Source organism: Populus alba, chromosome 4 (genome assembly GCF_005239225.2).
Source record: "Populus alba chromosome 4, ASM523922v2, whole genome shotgun sequence".
Lineage (NCBI taxonomy): Eukaryota > Viridiplantae > Streptophyta > Magnoliopsida > Malpighiales > Salicaceae > Populus > Populus alba.
Window position 1 is genome coordinate 1,511,713 of NC_133287.1, and position 17,383 is coordinate 1,529,095.

Sequence of the window (17,383 nt, forward strand, 5' to 3'; positions counted from 1 at the left end):
TACATTAATATATAGACACACACATTGACATGTCATTTTGAAACCATAAGATTATTGGACTTTTTGCATGCTAAATATGGAGTTTTTATTTATATAAACAATAAAACATCTTCATTATTTAGATCACAACTCATCTAGTTTTTTTTTTTTTATTTGATTGAATACCATCAACCATCTTGTTATTTCCAACATATAATAAGTAAAAATTTACAAACAATTTAAGAATAACTCAAACATATAATAATATGTTGATCTCGAACTTATCCTAAACCTGTCCTGAGTTGAGTTTAATTTCAAATTAATTAAAAGATTTCATGGCTAAACTAATGACATTTGGCCAGATCAAATCTAAGGTTTTTTTTTTTTTTTTTTTAAATGATGTCGTTTCGTGACAGGGTAAGGTTGATAACCATGGAGGCTCTAGGCTAGATACGAGGACAGGTGCACTCTTCTTGCGACAACATGCGGATATTTCCAAGTAACTTTGAGGACATGGTAATACCCTTTTCACTGATTTTGGTTTCGTGTTACAAGATTCATTGATCCTTGAGAGGATGCATCCAAATCCCTATCTGTCTACCGTCTGGATTCAGCTGGATATTATCGAGAATGTTTTTGTCTTCACTGGCTTTAGATCAGGTCATCAGACTGTTTGCATCAACCCTTCTTTTGTCCTAGACAGTGTTGCCATCGCCATTTGCTACAGAGACAGCTCTCTTCCTGAAAAAGCCAGAAATGATCACGTATTCAATCACCATCTGCTTGTAATGTCATCATCATAACTTAGCCTGATGTTTCTACCATATCAGTTCAGGAGATTAACATCCGTTCTGTAGATTGATCCCTCAAAAGTATGAGTTTTGTCCACAGAAACTTGGGTGGCAACAGAAGCTTGAACAAAATACACAAAGTAGATGAAAAGAATTTCCATTATTACATCTTGATTTAACAAGATCTTTTTTTTTTTTTCTTGTTCCATCTCTACTTCTCTATATCAAAGAATTTACAAGCTGACATATTCATCAGCAGAACCATTTCCATTTTCCACTGCTTCACAAGCTGATATCTCCCCAAACTCACAGCATTGTCAATCGCAACTGTTGGAGAAACCACAGCTCATCTATACCATAGGGGCATCTCGGATATGACTTTGAAAAGGCCCTGATTAACCTTTTTTCTTTTCATCTGCAACCATGGAATGATGACCCTGAATATCATTTGTATCTCTTGAAAAGCTTCAAATGCCAGCACCAGCTTGATAACTCAAATTCAAGGTCATTCCTCGACTGTCAGGTTAGAGCAGGGAAAACAAAAACTATGATTTCCTTGCAAGCAATGCAGGTCTATTCCTCATGTATTTTGCTCCATATGCAGCAGTAGAAGCCACTGTTGTGCCAGCCACTGACCAACTGCATCAAATTGTGGCGAACAATAGGTCATGTATGATAATTTATTGCAGTAGTTGAGAAGAAACAATACACGGGATGAAATTAAAAGTTGACTGGATTACCTCAAGTATGTTATGTATGGTAGAGTTTCCTGGGTTCCAAACTCCGGTTGAATGAGAGCTGCAGCAACTAAAACCAGCTGGAAAACTGTATTAACCTGTCAATAACCAGGACGACTCCTTAGTAGACACAAAAAGGTTTTAACCAAAATGAAATCAATTACGTGCTCAAGAAAAAAAAAATGTCCAGATTTTTTCTTCTTCTTCTTGACCAAGAACAATGTTTAATTCTGGAAAAATAGCTAATAATGCTTGTTAACATCATTATTAGAGCAGATTTTAAGTACAAAGTATTTTGGCATAATTGAAAGGTAATTATCATAGCAGGCAGCGCTTTCCACCCTCTACTGCCACCAGGTTCCTTCAGGCTTTCAAGAGATTCACACATTTGTTATAACGCATCTACTCTAGGTTTGTTAAATTCATACAGGGTAATAGTATAATGAGACCTCATTCTTTACCATACCTTTTGCTTCAAAATGTTCCTCGTTTCAATGATTCAATGCAAAAATCACCATATCATCAAAAAAATACACAAAGGATTTCTCCAATCCCCCACACTCAGTGTTCAACTAAAATCATCTTATGGCTTTAAAAATAAAAAATAATGGATCAAAGAAACTTATATTTAAACCACATTGCAGGTGCCATGAAAAATCAAATTGAAAATTACAAACCATACCTTACTTATGAAGAGAGGCTCAACCTTCTCTGGGCGGGTCCCATCAAGATTGAAGAAGTCATACCAACTAGTCCACTAGAAGAAGAAATTAGAAAATATCAAGCAAAAATCTAGGCCAAGGAGTAAATAACCAGGTTAAAGCAAAAAATAATACAAAAAGGGACAAATGACAAGTCAGTCAACCAACCTTCCAACCCAAGCTACTAGCTCTATGATAAACTGCTCCACAGACAAGTGCAACATCTCGCAACACTACCAGTCCGACAAGTCCAGCTTCACAAGGCATAGAGTATAACATAAGTTGTACAACCATACATCAACCACATTTACTATCAATCTGCATATAAATTCCAAGTTCTACAAAATATGGTTAAAATTAAGACAACTTACGGTGTAGAAGATCCATATGTACCATTGCCAATGCAACAGATCCAATAAGAACCTATGTTAAGCAAAGAAATAAGTTTAACGGAATTAGTCCCTGGCAGATTATAATAAACTCCAACTACAACACTGGACTAGCTATCAAGAATCAACACTAAAGCTTTGAAGAAGATGAAGCATTCACTCTACCTTATCAGCAAGAGGATCAAGATAGGAACCCACAACAGAATCAATTCTCATCTTCCTAGCGACATACCCATCTAGCTACAGGTTTAAGAAAGAACAACATATTAAATTTCAGTTTTTTATTTTGAAAAAAAAATGCAAAATGAATTGTCATGATAATATTACCCAGTCACTTGCACCAGCAATAGCCAACGCCACAAATGCAGAAGAATACATGTCATTTGTAATCATCCTGCATAAAAACCATTAATTAATCACCCCTCTAATCCAGATCATAACAAACAAAATGCATAATCATGAAATAACAAAACATCCACACCAGAAACACTGAGAATTGAAATCCAAACATAAAAAACAGTTACTAGGTTACATAAAAGACGCTCATCCGGATCATTTAACATTAGCACTCATTTCCCAATATAATACCAACAAAATTTACTTCTTCTGCATTAAACAAACAATTTTGTATTCATAATTGTTAACATGCTGTAACTCCCAACTTTGAATACATAATTAGAATGAAAGATCATTCTTTTAAATTTATCACAACTAAAAATATCCAAATTAATAATAAAAAAGCACATTTTTTGCGTTGAGATAAATTAATCAGTCATAAAAACCTCAAAATTTTATAAAAATTTAATCACAGTGACATCACTCAAAAACTTCAAAATTGAAGATAATCCCAACCTTTTCCCATTCACTTCTCTCATTTTCTCAGTAACCAAACAGACCATAAACATAGTGCGTGTGCGTGTGTGTATAATTGAAGAAATTTAAAAATTAGAAAAATACCATCCAATTAAAGGCCCAGAGACCAAACGGCTAATAGAGATAAAATTAGGCAAATTAACAAAACTCTCCAAAATCCCATCTTTATCACCACCGTCATCCACTTCCTCCTCCTTCACCAGGTCAACCCGATCCGACAACACGCCTTGACCCACATAACCCGATCCGACCCGGCTTTTTAACAAATGCAAATTAAAGGCCTCGACTTTCCTCAAAACAATAGCGTTTCCACGTAGATAAAGCGGTGCCGAAGACTGCAAAAGCTTCCACGGAGGAGAAGAGAGAAAGAGAGGGCCTTGAAACGGAACGTTTGGGAAAATCCATTTAGAGAGGAATCGATTAGGAGGAGGAGAAGAAGAAGAAGGGGGGTAGTAGAAGTAGTAATGTAAAGGAGCGAATGGTGATTGGATTATAGTGGAATTTGTTGTAAAGAAAGATCTGGATTTGTTTGAATTGGGGATTTTTGAAATTAGGGTTTTTATGGATCTGTAAATCGTCATTGATTGGAATTTATTTTGAAATTAGGGTATTTTTTTTCCTACTGGGGTTTAGGGGTGAAGGTGACGGGACACGTGTTAGTTTCGTGGGTATGAGTGGACACGTGTGTGAGTTTGAGGTCCTGCGCGTAGAAAGTTTAGTGGGCTTTGGGAGAGATTAAGGAAAGGAACTGGGTGGGCTTGTACTAGGCCCATGGAGTTATTTTCTTTTTTATTAATTCAAGATTTAAAATTTAAAGGTTTATTAAAATTTTGTTGGTTAAGCTATTATTATTTTTTAATATTTTAAATTATTTTATATACAAATAAAAATAAATTTTTATTTTAAAAATTTTAATGTATATATATTTACATTGATTTATTTTTTTTGTGAACAAAATAAGTTGTAATCATAATTATATATATAAAAAATTAATTTAATAAATAAAATAATGAAGAATAAAAATAATCGAGATTCCACACATTGTATAAATTAAAAAAAATATATTAAAAATATAATAAATAAAAATTCATTCCATCTTAAATTTATCTTCATAAATAGATTTTATTGATTCATCACTACTAAAATGATTCACCATCTTATTCTATATTGTCTAGAAAATATTTTAATTTTAACACAACTAAACCTAGCAAAACATAAATTAAAGATAACAAGTTTCCTAAAAATTTTTTAAACACAAGAATCCTGATTAAATTCTTATTATTAATTTTTTTTTATCTCAATAATCAAAATCCAATATAACAAAATGTTTTGAAGAAAGCTAAAAAAATAATTAAAACATTATAAAACAAATAGAAAAAGAAAAATGAACTATTAAAATATATTAAATCCCCAATAATAACTTTTAATTCTAATTTGAAGGCTTCAAAGACCTTAAATAGCTATGAAAATTTAACTTTATAGAAATAAATCTTCTTAAATTTTATAATAAAATTTTAGCTTGATTTAATGAAAAAATTAAAATTAAAATTTTACAATATTATCATCAAAATCTCATGAATCAAATTTATCAATTACGAAGAACAATTTTGCATGGGAAAAAAAAAAAAAAAAACTATACATGATCAGTATCTATACATGGTCAGTCTATTGTATAACCGGTAAACTTGATAAAAAAAAGGGAATACATATTTATAAATGCAACTCAGGGGCAACCAACAAATAATCATCCTGTCAAATAAATCCTGAACAAAGTCATAGAGGTGGCTTGGTCAGCATTATCTTAGCCATGGATAATACTGATTATAGGAGAGAATGGTTGAAAAGATAGCTTAAGCAGCTGTTTTTACTAAACAAAGATGGAATCAAAGAGATAAACAACTAGAAACCAGGCGACTAGCAATTTTCATCAGCATCCAAATGTGATATATCCTGGTGATATATGTAAGCAGCTTTTATGGTAGGATTAAATCCTACTTTCAACAAGGGAAATTGGAAATAAAATTGGAGTTGTAGAGCTTATACAAAAGGGTTTTGCAAATTAGTAAGAGGAGAGGGAAGAAAATGAATTTTTTTCCATGTTGTAGATCGGAAAGGGAGGAAGCTCCTGTAGAGAGCACTTCATGCACGGACAAGGAATCTGCCAAACATGGCAGAACATTGTCTTTCTGGAAGAACATGTCATGGAAACTAGGTTTGTAATAAAAAAAGATTTCTAGTTTGTGGTTTTGGTAAGATATAGAAGGCTATCATCTTAGTCTTGTTATCTATCAATGTTGTTGCAGGCAGCAGCAAAAGGAAGAATAATTTAAAGGTTTTCACATACCATGAACTATCTGTTGCAACTGATGACTTCAATCCTTCCTGCTCCATCGGAGAAGGTGGGTTCGGAAAGGTTTACGAAGGATTCATTGAGAGCATTGATGAGGTCAGTCTTCTTAAAAAATATATAAATTATAAAAACTTCACCTAACAATTTAAATTTTCAAGTCGAAGTGGTTTTTTAACAAATCTTATGCTTCCAGCATGCGTATTCATCATCCTAGATCATCTTGTGATGCAATTCTTTTGTTTCATTCTCTTTTTTTTTTTTTCCAAGCATGTTGCTGTTAAGCAGCTTAACAGGAATGGAAGGCAAGGAAACAAGGAATTCTTTTCAGAGGTTAATACATTAAGTATGGTTCAACATCCAAATCTTGTCAAATTGATTGGCTACTGTGTAGATGGTGATCAAAGACTCTTAGTTTATGAATTCATTCCCAATGAAAGTTTGGAGACTCACCTTCTTGGTATGCCCACATAAATTCTTGCTTCCTAGACAATAAGTTTACAAAGTTTTGAGTCTTTACATATCATGTAGAAGTTCAAGAAATGACTTGATTTAGGGTTAGGTACAAATTTTTGCTGTCTACGTTGTCTCTATAAAGATTTTGTGTTTAGTGTGCTAACATTTTCTGCTTTCCAGATTTACCTCCAGGAAGAAAACCTCTGGACTGGACTTCTAGGATGAAAATAGCAACAGGAGCAGCACAAGGATTGGAACATTTGCACGATACGGCAGATCCTCAAATCATTTATCGAGATTTCAAAGCATCAAACATATTGTTAGACGAAAATTTCAATGCGAAACTCTCTGATTTTGGACTCGCTAAGTTGGGTCCGACAGGAGGAAAGGATCATGTGTCTACAAGGGTGATGGGTACATATGGGTACTGTGCTCCTGAATATCAATTAACAGGTCAGCTGACAACAAAGTCTGATGTCTACAGTTTTGGTGTTGTTTTTCTCGAGATAATTTCTGGGAAGAGAGTCATTGACATGTCAAGACCAACCGAGGAGCAGAACCTAGTGCTTTGGGTATGTTCATGATGTTTTTTTCTTCAAGGAATTTGTTAGGATTATAACCTCACGAGTCAATGGGAGTGCAGCCCTTAAGATTGATTCTGTTAGACAATTGACATTTTGTTTCATGTTGTTTAATCAAGTATTGTCTGTTTTCTTTTCTTTCATTTCTGTTTTGATTTTGTTAAAGTAAATCCCTTATTTTTCTGATGTTGTTGCTGAGATTAGTGGCAGCATATTCTCCACTATAGTTAGTGGCTAGTGACAGCATATTATCCACTACAGTTAGTGGCTGATAACTAGGGATGTTTGTTAAGCTTTCTCATGTATTTAAAGACATGCAGTTAATGAAATACTCACTGAGACATTTTATCAAACACCTTGTGTGTAATTCGTGTTCTTCAATACCAGCATTGTTGTTCTTGATTGTGCATCCCTTCACCTGCACAAAACACAGCAACACAATTGTCAACAGTGGTATCAAAGCATCTCAGATCTTACAGGACCAAAACACCTTTTTTTTTCAAAATCTCAAAAATGACATCCAACAACTTACTTTTAAACTCCCCCATTATATTTACTGGTGAAAACTACCATATTTGGTCAGTGAAGATGCAAGCTTTTCTTGAAGCTTATGATCTTTGGGAAATTGTTTCCGAAGACAAACCAGTAGCTCCCTTACCAACAAATCCCACTATGGCTCAAATCAAGTTCAGCAGTGAGGAAAAGGCAAAGAAATCCAAGGCGAAATCAATCATCCAAAATGCTGTGGCAGAAAGCATTTTCTACAGAATTATGGCATGTAATTCAGCCAAAGAGGCTTGGAACAAACTAAAAGAAGAATACCAAGGCAGTGACAGAACAAGGCAAATGCAAGTGCTGAATTTGAAGAGAGATTTTGAGGCACTTAACATGCAAGAAGATGAAACAATCTCTAAGTATTCTGATCGAATTTCACTAATTATCAACAACATCAGATTACTTGGAGAAGACTTTCCTGACAGTAGGATTGTGGAGAAGGTTCTTGTGACTCTTCCTGAGAGGTTTGAATCCAAAATCTCCTCTCTAGAAGAATCAAAGGACCTCAGTAAAATCTCATTAGGTGAACTAATGAGTGCTCTTCAAGGACAGGAGCAACGAAGAACAATCAGGCAAGACAGATTGACTGAAGGAGCCTTTTATGTGCAAAAACAACAAGCTGGAAAAGGAAAGAAGTTGCCTAATCTGAGATTCAAAGGCAGAAATGAAGGGGGCAGCACTAGTGAAGCTTCAAAACAAAAGAAGTTTCCTCCTTGCACTCACTGCAAAAGAAACACACATTCAGAAAAATATTGTTGGTGGAGGCCAGATGCAATTTGTGGAAATTGCAAGCAATCGGGGCACATCACAAAGGTCTGCAAGTTCAAAAAATCAGATCCAAAACCTCAACAAGCTCACCTAGCAGATGAAGTTGATACACAGGAGGAGCAATTCTTTGCTGTCACTTGTTTCTCAACAAATGATCCAGCTGATACTTGGCTTATTGACAGTGGATGCACACATCATTTGTGCAATGATGCTGGAATGTTCAAAACCCTTGATGAATCTTACAAATCCAGAGTAAAGGTTGGCAATGGAGAATTTCTGGAGGTCAAAGGCAGAGGGTCAGTAAATGTTCAAACAAGTTCAGGTATCAAAATCATTCCTGATGTGTTATTTATACCTGAAATCAGTCAAAATTTGTTGAGTGTTGGACAAATGATGGAGAAAAACTATTCTCTTCAGTTTAAGGATCATAAATGCGTTATCTTTGATCCTTCTGGAGAACAAATGTTCTGTGTAAAGATGAAAAACAGAAGCTTTGTTGTTGACTGGGATAAAGTATCCAATCATGCATATGTGAGTGCTACTCAGGATGTTTCAAATCTTTGGCATAAAAGATTTGGACATTTCAATCAAAAGGGCTTGTCAATTTTGAAACAAAAGGAAATGGTTGCAGCATTGCCCACATTGAATGGTGAGACTCAATTGTGTGAAACATGTCAACTTGGCAAGCAATCAAGGCCACCATTTCCTAAAAGGCAAGCATGGAGAGCCAGCCAAAAACTTCAGCTCATCCACACTGACGTGTGTGGACCTATGAAGACAGCCTCATTAAGTGGTAACAAGTATTTCATTCTCTTTATTGATGATTATACTAGGATGTGTTGGGTGTATTTCATCAAATTTAAGAGTGAAGTATTTACAATCTTTCAAACATTCAAAGCTTTAGTTGAGAATCAAAGTGACATGCTAATTAAATGCTTAAGATCTGACAATGGTACTGAATATACTTCAAATCAGTTTCTTGAGTTTTGCAACAGCAGAGGCATTGTGCACCAATACACTACACCATACACACCACAACAAAATGATGTATGTGAGAGGAAGAACAGGACAGTAATGGAGATGGCTAGATGTCTCTTACTTGAAAAGAAAATGCCAAACAAATTATGGGTAGAGGCAGTCAATACCTCTGTTTACTTGCTGAACCGACTTCCAACCAAAGCACTGGAGGACAAGACACCATACGAAGGCTGGAATGGTGTTAAACCTGCTGTAGATCATCTTCGAATCTTTGGCAGCATATGCTATTATCATATAGCTGAGCCAAAGAGGAGCAAACTTGACAACAAAGCTCAAAAGGGAGTTCTTGTGGGTTATGGAATAACAACCAAAGGATACAGAATTCTTTGCTTACAAACAGAGAAGGTAATTCTCAGGCAGAGATGTGAAGGTTGATGAAGCAATCACATGGGATTGGGAACATCAGAAAATATGATTTCTGATCAACCATTCACCATTCAGCCCCAGCCAGTAGCTGATGAATCAGTGGATGATTTTCCAGTTAGAGGCACAAGATCATTGGAAGATATTCACCTAAGATGCAACATGGCAATCCTAGAACCAACCAGCTATACTGAAGCTCAAGAATTTCCAGCATGGAGGAGAGCAATGGAGGCAGAAATGGAAATGATCAACAAAATGCAACATGGCAGCTGATTGAAAGGCCTAAGCATCGCAAGGTGATAGGTGTAAGATGGGTTTTCAAAACAAAACTCAATTCAGATGGGTCAGTATGCAAACACAAGGCTAGATTGGTGGTAAAGGGCTATGCTCAACAATATGGTGTGGACTACCTAGAGACCTTTGCTCCAGTAGCAAGGTATGATACTATTAGACTTCTCATTACACTTGCAGCACATAACTCTTGGCAGATTCACCAACTTGATGTCAAGTCTGCCTTCTTGAATGGATTTCTTGCTGAAGAAATCTTTGTAGAGCAACCCGATGGGTATGCTGTTAAAGATAAAGAAGATCATGTGTATCTACTTAAGAAGGCCTTGTATGGGTTGAAACAAGCTCCCCGAGCTTGGTATGACAGAATGGACACACATCTGCTTCAACTTGGGTTCAGCAGAAGCCAAAATGAAGCAACTTTGTATGTGAAATCATGTGGTAACCATTTTCTAATTGTATCTATTTACGTAGATGATATGCTTATCACAGGAAGTGAACTTGGAATGATCCAAGAATTCAAAGATGAAATGAAGAAGATGTTTGAGATGTCTGACCTTGGAATGATGAATTACTTCCTTGGAATGGAAGTGATGCAATCCAGCAATGGCATTTTTACATGCCAAAAGAAGTATGCTTCAGACATCCTAAAAAGATTCAAAATGGAGGATTGTAAACCAGTGGGGACTCCTATGACAACAAGTATCAAGCTTAGCAAGGATGATGAATCTGAAAAGTGGATGAAAGTTTGTATAGAGGCTTAATTGGCAGCCTTCAATATCTTACAGCAAGTAGACCTGACATATTATTTGCTGTGAGTATTCTTTCAAGGTTCATGCATTCTCCAAGGGAGACTCATTTCATTGCAGCAAAAAGGATACTTAGATACATCAAAGGTACCATTGATCTTGGTATTTTCTGTCCAAGATCATCAGAAGGGGCTGTGGAACTAAAAGGCTATACTGACAGTGACTGGGGAGGCTCTGTTGATGATTCAAGAAGCACTTCAGGGTATTTATTCTCACTCAATTCAGGTGTCTTCACCTGGAGTTCAAAGAAGCAAGAGACAACAGCTCAATCCACTGCAGAAGCAGAGTACATTGCTGCTGCCGCTGCTGTCAACCAAGCAATTTGGTTGAGAAAAATGTTAAAGGATTTGGGACATGAACAGGTTGAAGCTACTAAAATCATGTGTGATAACAGTTCTGCAGTATCAATTTCAAAGAATCCAGTCTTTCATGGACGTACAAAGCATATCAAAATCAAGTTTCATTTTATTAGAGAAGTTCAACAATCTAATGAAGTGATGCTGATTCATTGTTCTTCCGAAGAACAACTTGCAGATATATTTACCAAACCACTACCTAAAGAGAGATTTGAGACATTAAGACAAATGATTGGAATTTGTCGTCAAAATGTCAAGGAGGAGTGTTAGACAATTGACATTTTGTTTCATGTTGTTTAATCAAGTATTGTCTGTTTTCTTTTCTTTCATTTCTGTTTTGATTTTGTTAAAGTAAATCCCTTATTTTTTTGATGTTGTTGCTGAGATTAGTGGCAGCATATTCTCCACTATAGTTAGTGGCTAGTGACAGCATATTATCCACTACAGTTAGTGGCTGATAACTAGGGATGTTTGTTAAGCTTTCTCATGTATTTAAAGACATGCAGTTAATGAAATACTCACTGAGACATTTTATCAAACACCTTGTGTGTAATTCGTGTTCTTCAATACCAGCATTGTTGTTCTTGATTGTGCATCCCTTCACCTGCACAAAACACAGCAACACAATTGTCAACAGATTCTCATTTCCATATTTCAGGCAGGACCACTGTTCAAGGACAGAAGTAAATTTACAGCTATGGCGGATCCATTGCTAGAAGGAAACTACCAGCAAAAGAGTCTATATCAAGCTCTAGCAATTGCAGCAATGTGTCTCCAAGAGGAAGCTGACACCAGACCTTTGATGACTGATGTTGTAACTGCACTTGAGTTTCTTGCGGGGCCAATTGAGGAGGAAAACGCTACATTGTCATCAACTGGAAGTATCCATCATGTCAACTCTGTAACAGAAGGAAATGTGAAGCAAGAGTTAGAGCCTTAGGTAACACTCCAATTTGTCTAACATAATATATATTATGTTAGGAAAATTGAAAAAGAATGAAAGAAATGACCATTTATTACAGGAAAGAAAGAAGATGGCAGCAGTTTTTGGCAGAAAAGCCATTTGACAATGAAAGCTGCTGGAGGAAAAACTTATATAGGTTTGGCTTTAAAGCTCATGACATGGCTTGTATTGGTGGTTTCAGACGTGTTCAATTTGGTCCCTATGGTTGGAAAATAACTAATGAAATGAACAAAGTTTTATAATTTTCCATAGGGGAATGAAAATTGGAGTTGGAAAATGGAAAACATTTTCTATTACTGAACACATACTCAATGTGTCCTGTAGAAACCGAAAGCTCATCCTAGAATTCCTGGTGTATGAGAAATGTGTATATCGCCCTGTAACTATAATTTGCAGCCCACATCGTTACTGTATTTCATAGATTTGTAAAGATATATGGCATCTATTTATGAATGATTGGCCTGGGTTGACCCCACGATCCAAAGATCCAGGCCTTTTTCTCAGTCAGACTCCAGGTCGGATCTGACAGCTATGGTAAGAACTATGACATGGTGGCATGGCATTCAACATATATATCAGGAATGATATTTGCTAACCTTCCAATCTGGTATACTCAACATATAATGCACTGCAGATGCTCTAAAACCTTACCGAAGTCAACCTATCAATGTCCTATCGGTGCTCCATGAAGTGATATATATATATATGGATGAAGCATACAGGTTGAAAGCATTAGCTGCTCCATGAATAGGAACACAATCCTAATTATCAACAACATTCCTTTAAATCATCTTGCATAGATAACTACCAGCTTAGAGAGGTCAGAAAGCATGGCAGCTCTCCTGCATATCCTTCAAATCATCCTTCAGGATTCTATGACTGAACCCAGGAATCCTACTGAGCCTATGTCTGTCAGCAACTTCCAGAGCTAGACAGATATTTGGAAAGAATCTGCTGCTGCCAGTTCCCTTTTCCTTTTCAATTCATAGCTAAAGACTAGAAAAACTACCCTCTTCTAGTTTATAAAACTCCAATAGGTCTTGGATTTTTGAAAAATTATTGTAAGAACTCGGATCATTATGAGTTCATGCTTACAAAATGATGGGTCCTATAATCATTTTAAGGTGGATCCTATTTAATTTATATGTGTGGATTCGATTAGAAAGTTCCTAATATTTTCTTGTAATAATTGTCAATGAAATTTTATTCTAGAAAATGAATCATGCATAATTATAAAACCTGATCCGATTTATAACCTAACTTAAAAGTCAAGTCATGGATTAGAGAACATCAACTTAAGCTGACTTAGATTAATTCAAAAAGCCTTGTTTGAAGTTTTTTTTCAAAAAAATCTTAAAACTATCTCATTTTGAATTATTTTCTTTTTAAAAAAAAAAAAAAAAAGAAAGTGAAGTCAAGTCTCCCTAGGTTTTAATTAGGACAAACATGTTAATTGGATTAACTCTCACCCTATTCAACATGAAACCCGAACCGAGCAGGCCCGAGTTAGCAGCTCACTAGGTTGACCAGCCAGCTGAGTTTAATAATTAAAAAAAGGTGGTTTATGAACAGGTTCCCATGGTGGTGCCCTGTCAGCATTTATCTTAAGCCATGAGCAAGTACTAATTATAGGAGGGAATAGGTTAAAAGTTAGCTAAGCAGAAACCAAGAAAACCAATTACTAGTTGGGAGCAAGAGGCTGACAACTAGACTAACAAACAATTTCAGAATCCAATGGTTCTGGTGTTAAATTTTACAGTAAAAGCTAAAAATGCTGTTACCAAAAGAACTCAATTCCTATCTAGTTTAATGGATACATAAATAGGTTTCCATGATGGGATTGAATCCTCTTACCTCCAACAAGGTACCTAGCAATACACAAAAGGGTTAGCAACTTGGCAGGAGGAGAGGGAAGGAAATGAGTCTCTTCTCTTGTTGCAGAATGGAAAAAAATAATTCTTTCAAGGGAAGCAGATCTTCATGGAACAGCAAGGGTTATGGAAAACAAGGCAAAACATTGTCAATTGTCGGGAACATGTCTTATAAAATAAGTCTGTCAACGGAATAAAATGTTTTCAAGTCTGAGATTTTGGTAATAAATAATTAAATGCTAATCATTTCATCATGTTATCAATGTTGCAGCCTCCAGCAAAAGGAAGAATATTAATCAGGTTTTCACATTTCGTGAACTAGCTGCTGCAACTAGCAATTTCAGTCATCATTGTCTAGTGGGAGAAGGTGGATTTGGAGGGGTGTATAAAGGATACATTGAGAGCATTGATCAAGTCAGTCTTGTGTATTTTGAGGATATGCATGCCTATGTTTTATCCTAGATCATCTTGTAATGAAATTCTTTTGTTTCGTTCTTCTTATTCTTCTTCTTTTTCTTCAGATTGTTGCTGTTAAGAAGCTTGACAGGAAAGGATTGCAAGGAAATAGAGAATTCTTTTCTGAGGTCCTTACGTTAAGCATGGTTAAACATCTGAATCTTGTCAAACTGATTGGCTATTGTGCAGATGGTGATCAAAAACTCTTAGTTTATGAATTCATGGCCAATGGATCTTTGGAAAGTCACCTTCTTGGTATGCCCACAAGAATTTTTATATCCTAGGCTAGAAGTTTTACCAAATTCTTTTCTGTTTACATGCCATGTGGCAGCTCAAGCACTGCCTTGATTTAACTTGGGTTTGAAGTTTTTCTATCTAAATTGTCTCAGTAGATTCTGTACTCATGGTGCTAATATCTTCTGCTTTCCAGATTTACCTGCAGGAAAAGATCCTTTGGACTGGAGTACTAGGGTGAAAATAGCTTCAGGAGCAGCCCAAGGACTAGAATATTTGCACGGTGTTGCCGATCCTCAAATCATCTATCGGGATTTCAAAGCTTCAAATATATTATTAGATGAAGATTTCAATCCAAAGCTGTCTGATTTTGGGCTTGCCAAGTTGGGACCAACAGGAGGGAAGGATCATGTGTCTACAAGGGTGATGGGTACATATGGCTACTGTGCTCCTGAATATCAAATGACAGGTCAGCTGACAACAAGGTCGGATGTGTATAGTTTCGGTGTTGTTCTTCTGGAGATAATTACAGGAAGGAGAGTGATTGATAAGTCAAGATCAACTGAAGAGCAGAACCTAATTTATTGGGTATGTTGATGATTTTTTTACAATCAAGTTGCCAGATATCTTTCCTTTCTGCCAGGGTTGTAGCATAGAACACAAGCTGCAAATTTTGAGGTTTTAAGAGTAATTGGGAGTGCAGACTGCAGACCTTTTCATATTGATTCACATTTCCATCTTGTAGGCAGCGCCGCTGTTGAAGGACAGAAGTAAATTTACATCAATGGCAGATCCATTACTTGAAGGAAACTACCCAAAAAGGGGTCTATATCAGGCTCTTGCAATCGCAGCCATGTGTCTCCATGAAGAGGCTGATGCCCGACCTTTGATGGCTGATGTCGTAACCGCACTTGAGTTTCTTGCCAAACCAACTGAGGAGAAAAAAGCTACAATGGCATCAACAGAAAGCATCCATTATGTCGACTCTGTGAAAGGAGGAAATGCCATGGAAGAGCTAGAAGCTTAGTTGTTTTGCAGAAACCAAAAGCTACTTCTACGATTTCAATATCAATATCAATATCAGTATCGTCGATATGCTTAAAGTTCAATGCCCTTTTATATTACTGTGCAACTAATTTTACAAACCTCGTAGAAGCTGTGTTTCATAAGTGTAAATATGTAAACGGACTGTTTTCGCCACAGGAAAAAGGTCCAGGCACTAGAATTGCAGGAGTGTTGTTCGTTCAGAACATCAGAATGCCAATGTAGATATAATTTATCTGACGATATAAATGCTTGCTCTTCTTTATCAATCTCAGCCTGTTCATTCAATTAGAAACTACACGATCCAGTTTCTGCTGTACACAAACAACAGTAAAACTTAACTTTACATTGATATTTTTTAATTAATTTAACAGTACTCCTTACTATGCAATTTTTTAGCAAGCTTTCCACATGTAGTGCTTCACGAAATTTTAATTGAAAATTAAAGTCTGGTATGATCCGGGGAACTATAAAAATATGACATGGGGTTTGAAAATAGCAGGAGTGGCTGTTGTTAGCCTCCTAAACTGGTACACACAATATGTAATGCACCAAATTCTTATAAACTCAACCTGTGGATGCCATTTCGCAGCTCCAATTATCATCTAAGAAATGCTACTGCATGATGGTAATGTCTGGATGAAGCAAAGCAGGTGAGAAAGCGTAGAAAATAGTAATTCTAATCAGCTACACATGGCAGGAAATCTACCAACGTGATCCTGTGCTCTTCTCCGAGTCTGACATATTCCCTTAAACGTAAGTCTGATAGATAGATAATTCTGACTAGAGAGAATCAAGTACAATTGAAGTTGTGGACCTAATGTTATGGGATCAGAAAAAGCATGGCCCAGTGGCTTCACATACCGGCTTAGAGAGGTCAGAAAGCATGGCAGCTCTTCAAAAGACTGTCTAAACCTGCATATCCTTCGAATCATCCTTCAGGATTCTATAACTGAACCCAGGAACCCTACTGAGCCTATTGCTGTCAGCAACCTCCACGGCAGAACAGATACTTGGAAGGAATCCGCTGCTGCCTCTTCGCTTTTTCCTTTTCCAGCTCATCGTCAAGGACCAGAAACTAGGCCTTGACTGATCATTACTGGAAGCTACGTTAGCTACCTGCTCTTGAGGTTTCCTTGAACTTGCACATCGGTCTATCTCAAACTTGGAGAAATACTCAATCTCTTTCCTCACAAGTGATCCTACTGTACCCCGCGTGCCTATTGCAACCGGAGCTTTTGCAGCCATTTTCTCAGGGAACTTGGTGGTAATGGTACTGGCTTTATATTGCATAATATAGTAAGATTGAAGTGATGAAGAAGGCTTCTAGTTGCAGAAAGTGGTGGCCCTGTCTCTTTGCCAAAAAATATAATGAAAGGGTTTGCTTTAAAGTTGAGGAATCTCTCTCTCTCCCTTAAGTTTTTTTTATACAGCTCTTGTCGAACTTCTTTATTAAAGTGTACAGCATGAGATTTAGCATAATTGGCGCATTTGATAGGGATAATAGCCATCATGTTCATCCTGTGATTGCAATGAAAGCATATGCATGCTTTACTGATAAATATTTTAACCCCTTTGACCACTAAAAGGATTTAAAAACTTAGCATTATGAATAGGGTAGGGCATGCAGCATTTGGTCAAGCATACTTCATCTACTAATTCTGTGCTAAAGCTTTACTGGCAGGGTAAACCATGCCATGCTCTGTGGTTTCCTGGTCATGTTTGTTAGGTTAACCCTCCTTTTCTCATGTCAATGTGATGCACGAGGTTTCAATCAATCAAT

At 36.4% G+C, this 17,383-nt stretch overlaps 4 protein-coding genes and 1 long non-coding RNA gene across 7 annotated transcripts; 2 read left to right on the top strand and 3 right to left on the bottom strand.

Annotated features, from left to right (window-relative positions):
• Positions 1-773: 773 nt before the first annotated feature.
• On the bottom strand, positions 774-4,111 carry LOC118059335 (cardiolipin synthase (CMP-forming)). The gene is made up of 8 exons (XM_035072188.2): positions 3,555-4,111; positions 2,925-2,991; positions 2,763-2,837; positions 2,580-2,631; positions 2,377-2,462; positions 2,190-2,264; positions 1,511-1,605; positions 774-1,409 (listed from the first exon to the last, which is right to left on the bottom strand). The coding sequence occupies exons 1-8, from the start codon at positions 4,049-4,051 to the stop codon at positions 1,316-1,318; spliced, it is 1,041 nt and encodes a 346-aa protein (XP_034928079.1). The 5' UTR covers positions 4,052-4,111; the 3' UTR covers positions 774-1,315.
• Positions 4,112-5,552: 1,441 nt separating this feature from the next.
• Positions 5,553-6,857, top strand: LOC118058411 (probable serine/threonine-protein kinase PBL23). Its single transcript, XM_073408681.1, has 4 exons — positions 5,553-5,597; positions 5,731-5,916; positions 6,088-6,277; positions 6,454-6,857. Exons 1-4 carry the CDS (start codon positions 5,553-5,555, stop codon positions 6,855-6,857), a joined length of 825 nt encoding a protein of 274 aa, XP_073264782.1.
• Positions 6,858-7,016: 159 nt separating this feature from the next.
• Positions 7,017-12,066, bottom strand: LOC140955515 (uncharacterized). Of its 3 annotated transcripts, XR_012169727.1 has the most exons (5): positions 12,052-12,066; positions 11,554-11,930; positions 8,268-8,453; positions 7,387-8,131; positions 7,017-7,272 (listed from the first exon to the last, which is right to left on the bottom strand). It is a non-coding gene; the product is annotated as an uncharacterized lncRNA (long non-coding RNA). The 3 variants fall into 3 exon arrangements; XR_012169728.1 differs by lacking the exons at positions 11,554-11,930; positions 12,052-12,066 and adding an exon at positions 9,323-9,565; XR_012169729.1 differs by lacking the exons at positions 11,554-11,930; positions 12,052-12,066 and adding an exon at positions 8,533-8,782.
• A 759-nt stretch (positions 12,067-12,825) lies between these two features.
• LOC118058422 (probable serine/threonine-protein kinase PBL23) lies at positions 12,826-15,871 on the top strand. The gene is made up of 5 exons (XM_035071131.2): positions 12,826-12,922; positions 14,138-14,280; positions 14,388-14,577; positions 14,753-15,144; positions 15,302-15,871. The coding sequence occupies exons 1-5, from the start codon at positions 12,826-12,828 to the stop codon at positions 15,581-15,583; spliced, it is 1,104 nt and encodes a 367-aa protein (XP_034927022.1). The 3' UTR covers positions 15,584-15,871.
• A 638-nt stretch (positions 15,872-16,509) lies between these two features.
• LOC118059343 (uncharacterized) lies at positions 16,510-16,848 on the bottom strand. The gene has a single exon (XM_073408682.1). It carries the CDS (start codon positions 16,846-16,848, stop codon positions 16,510-16,512), a length of 339 nt encoding a protein of 112 aa, XP_073264783.1.
• Between the last annotated feature and the right edge of the window lie 535 nt (positions 16,849-17,383).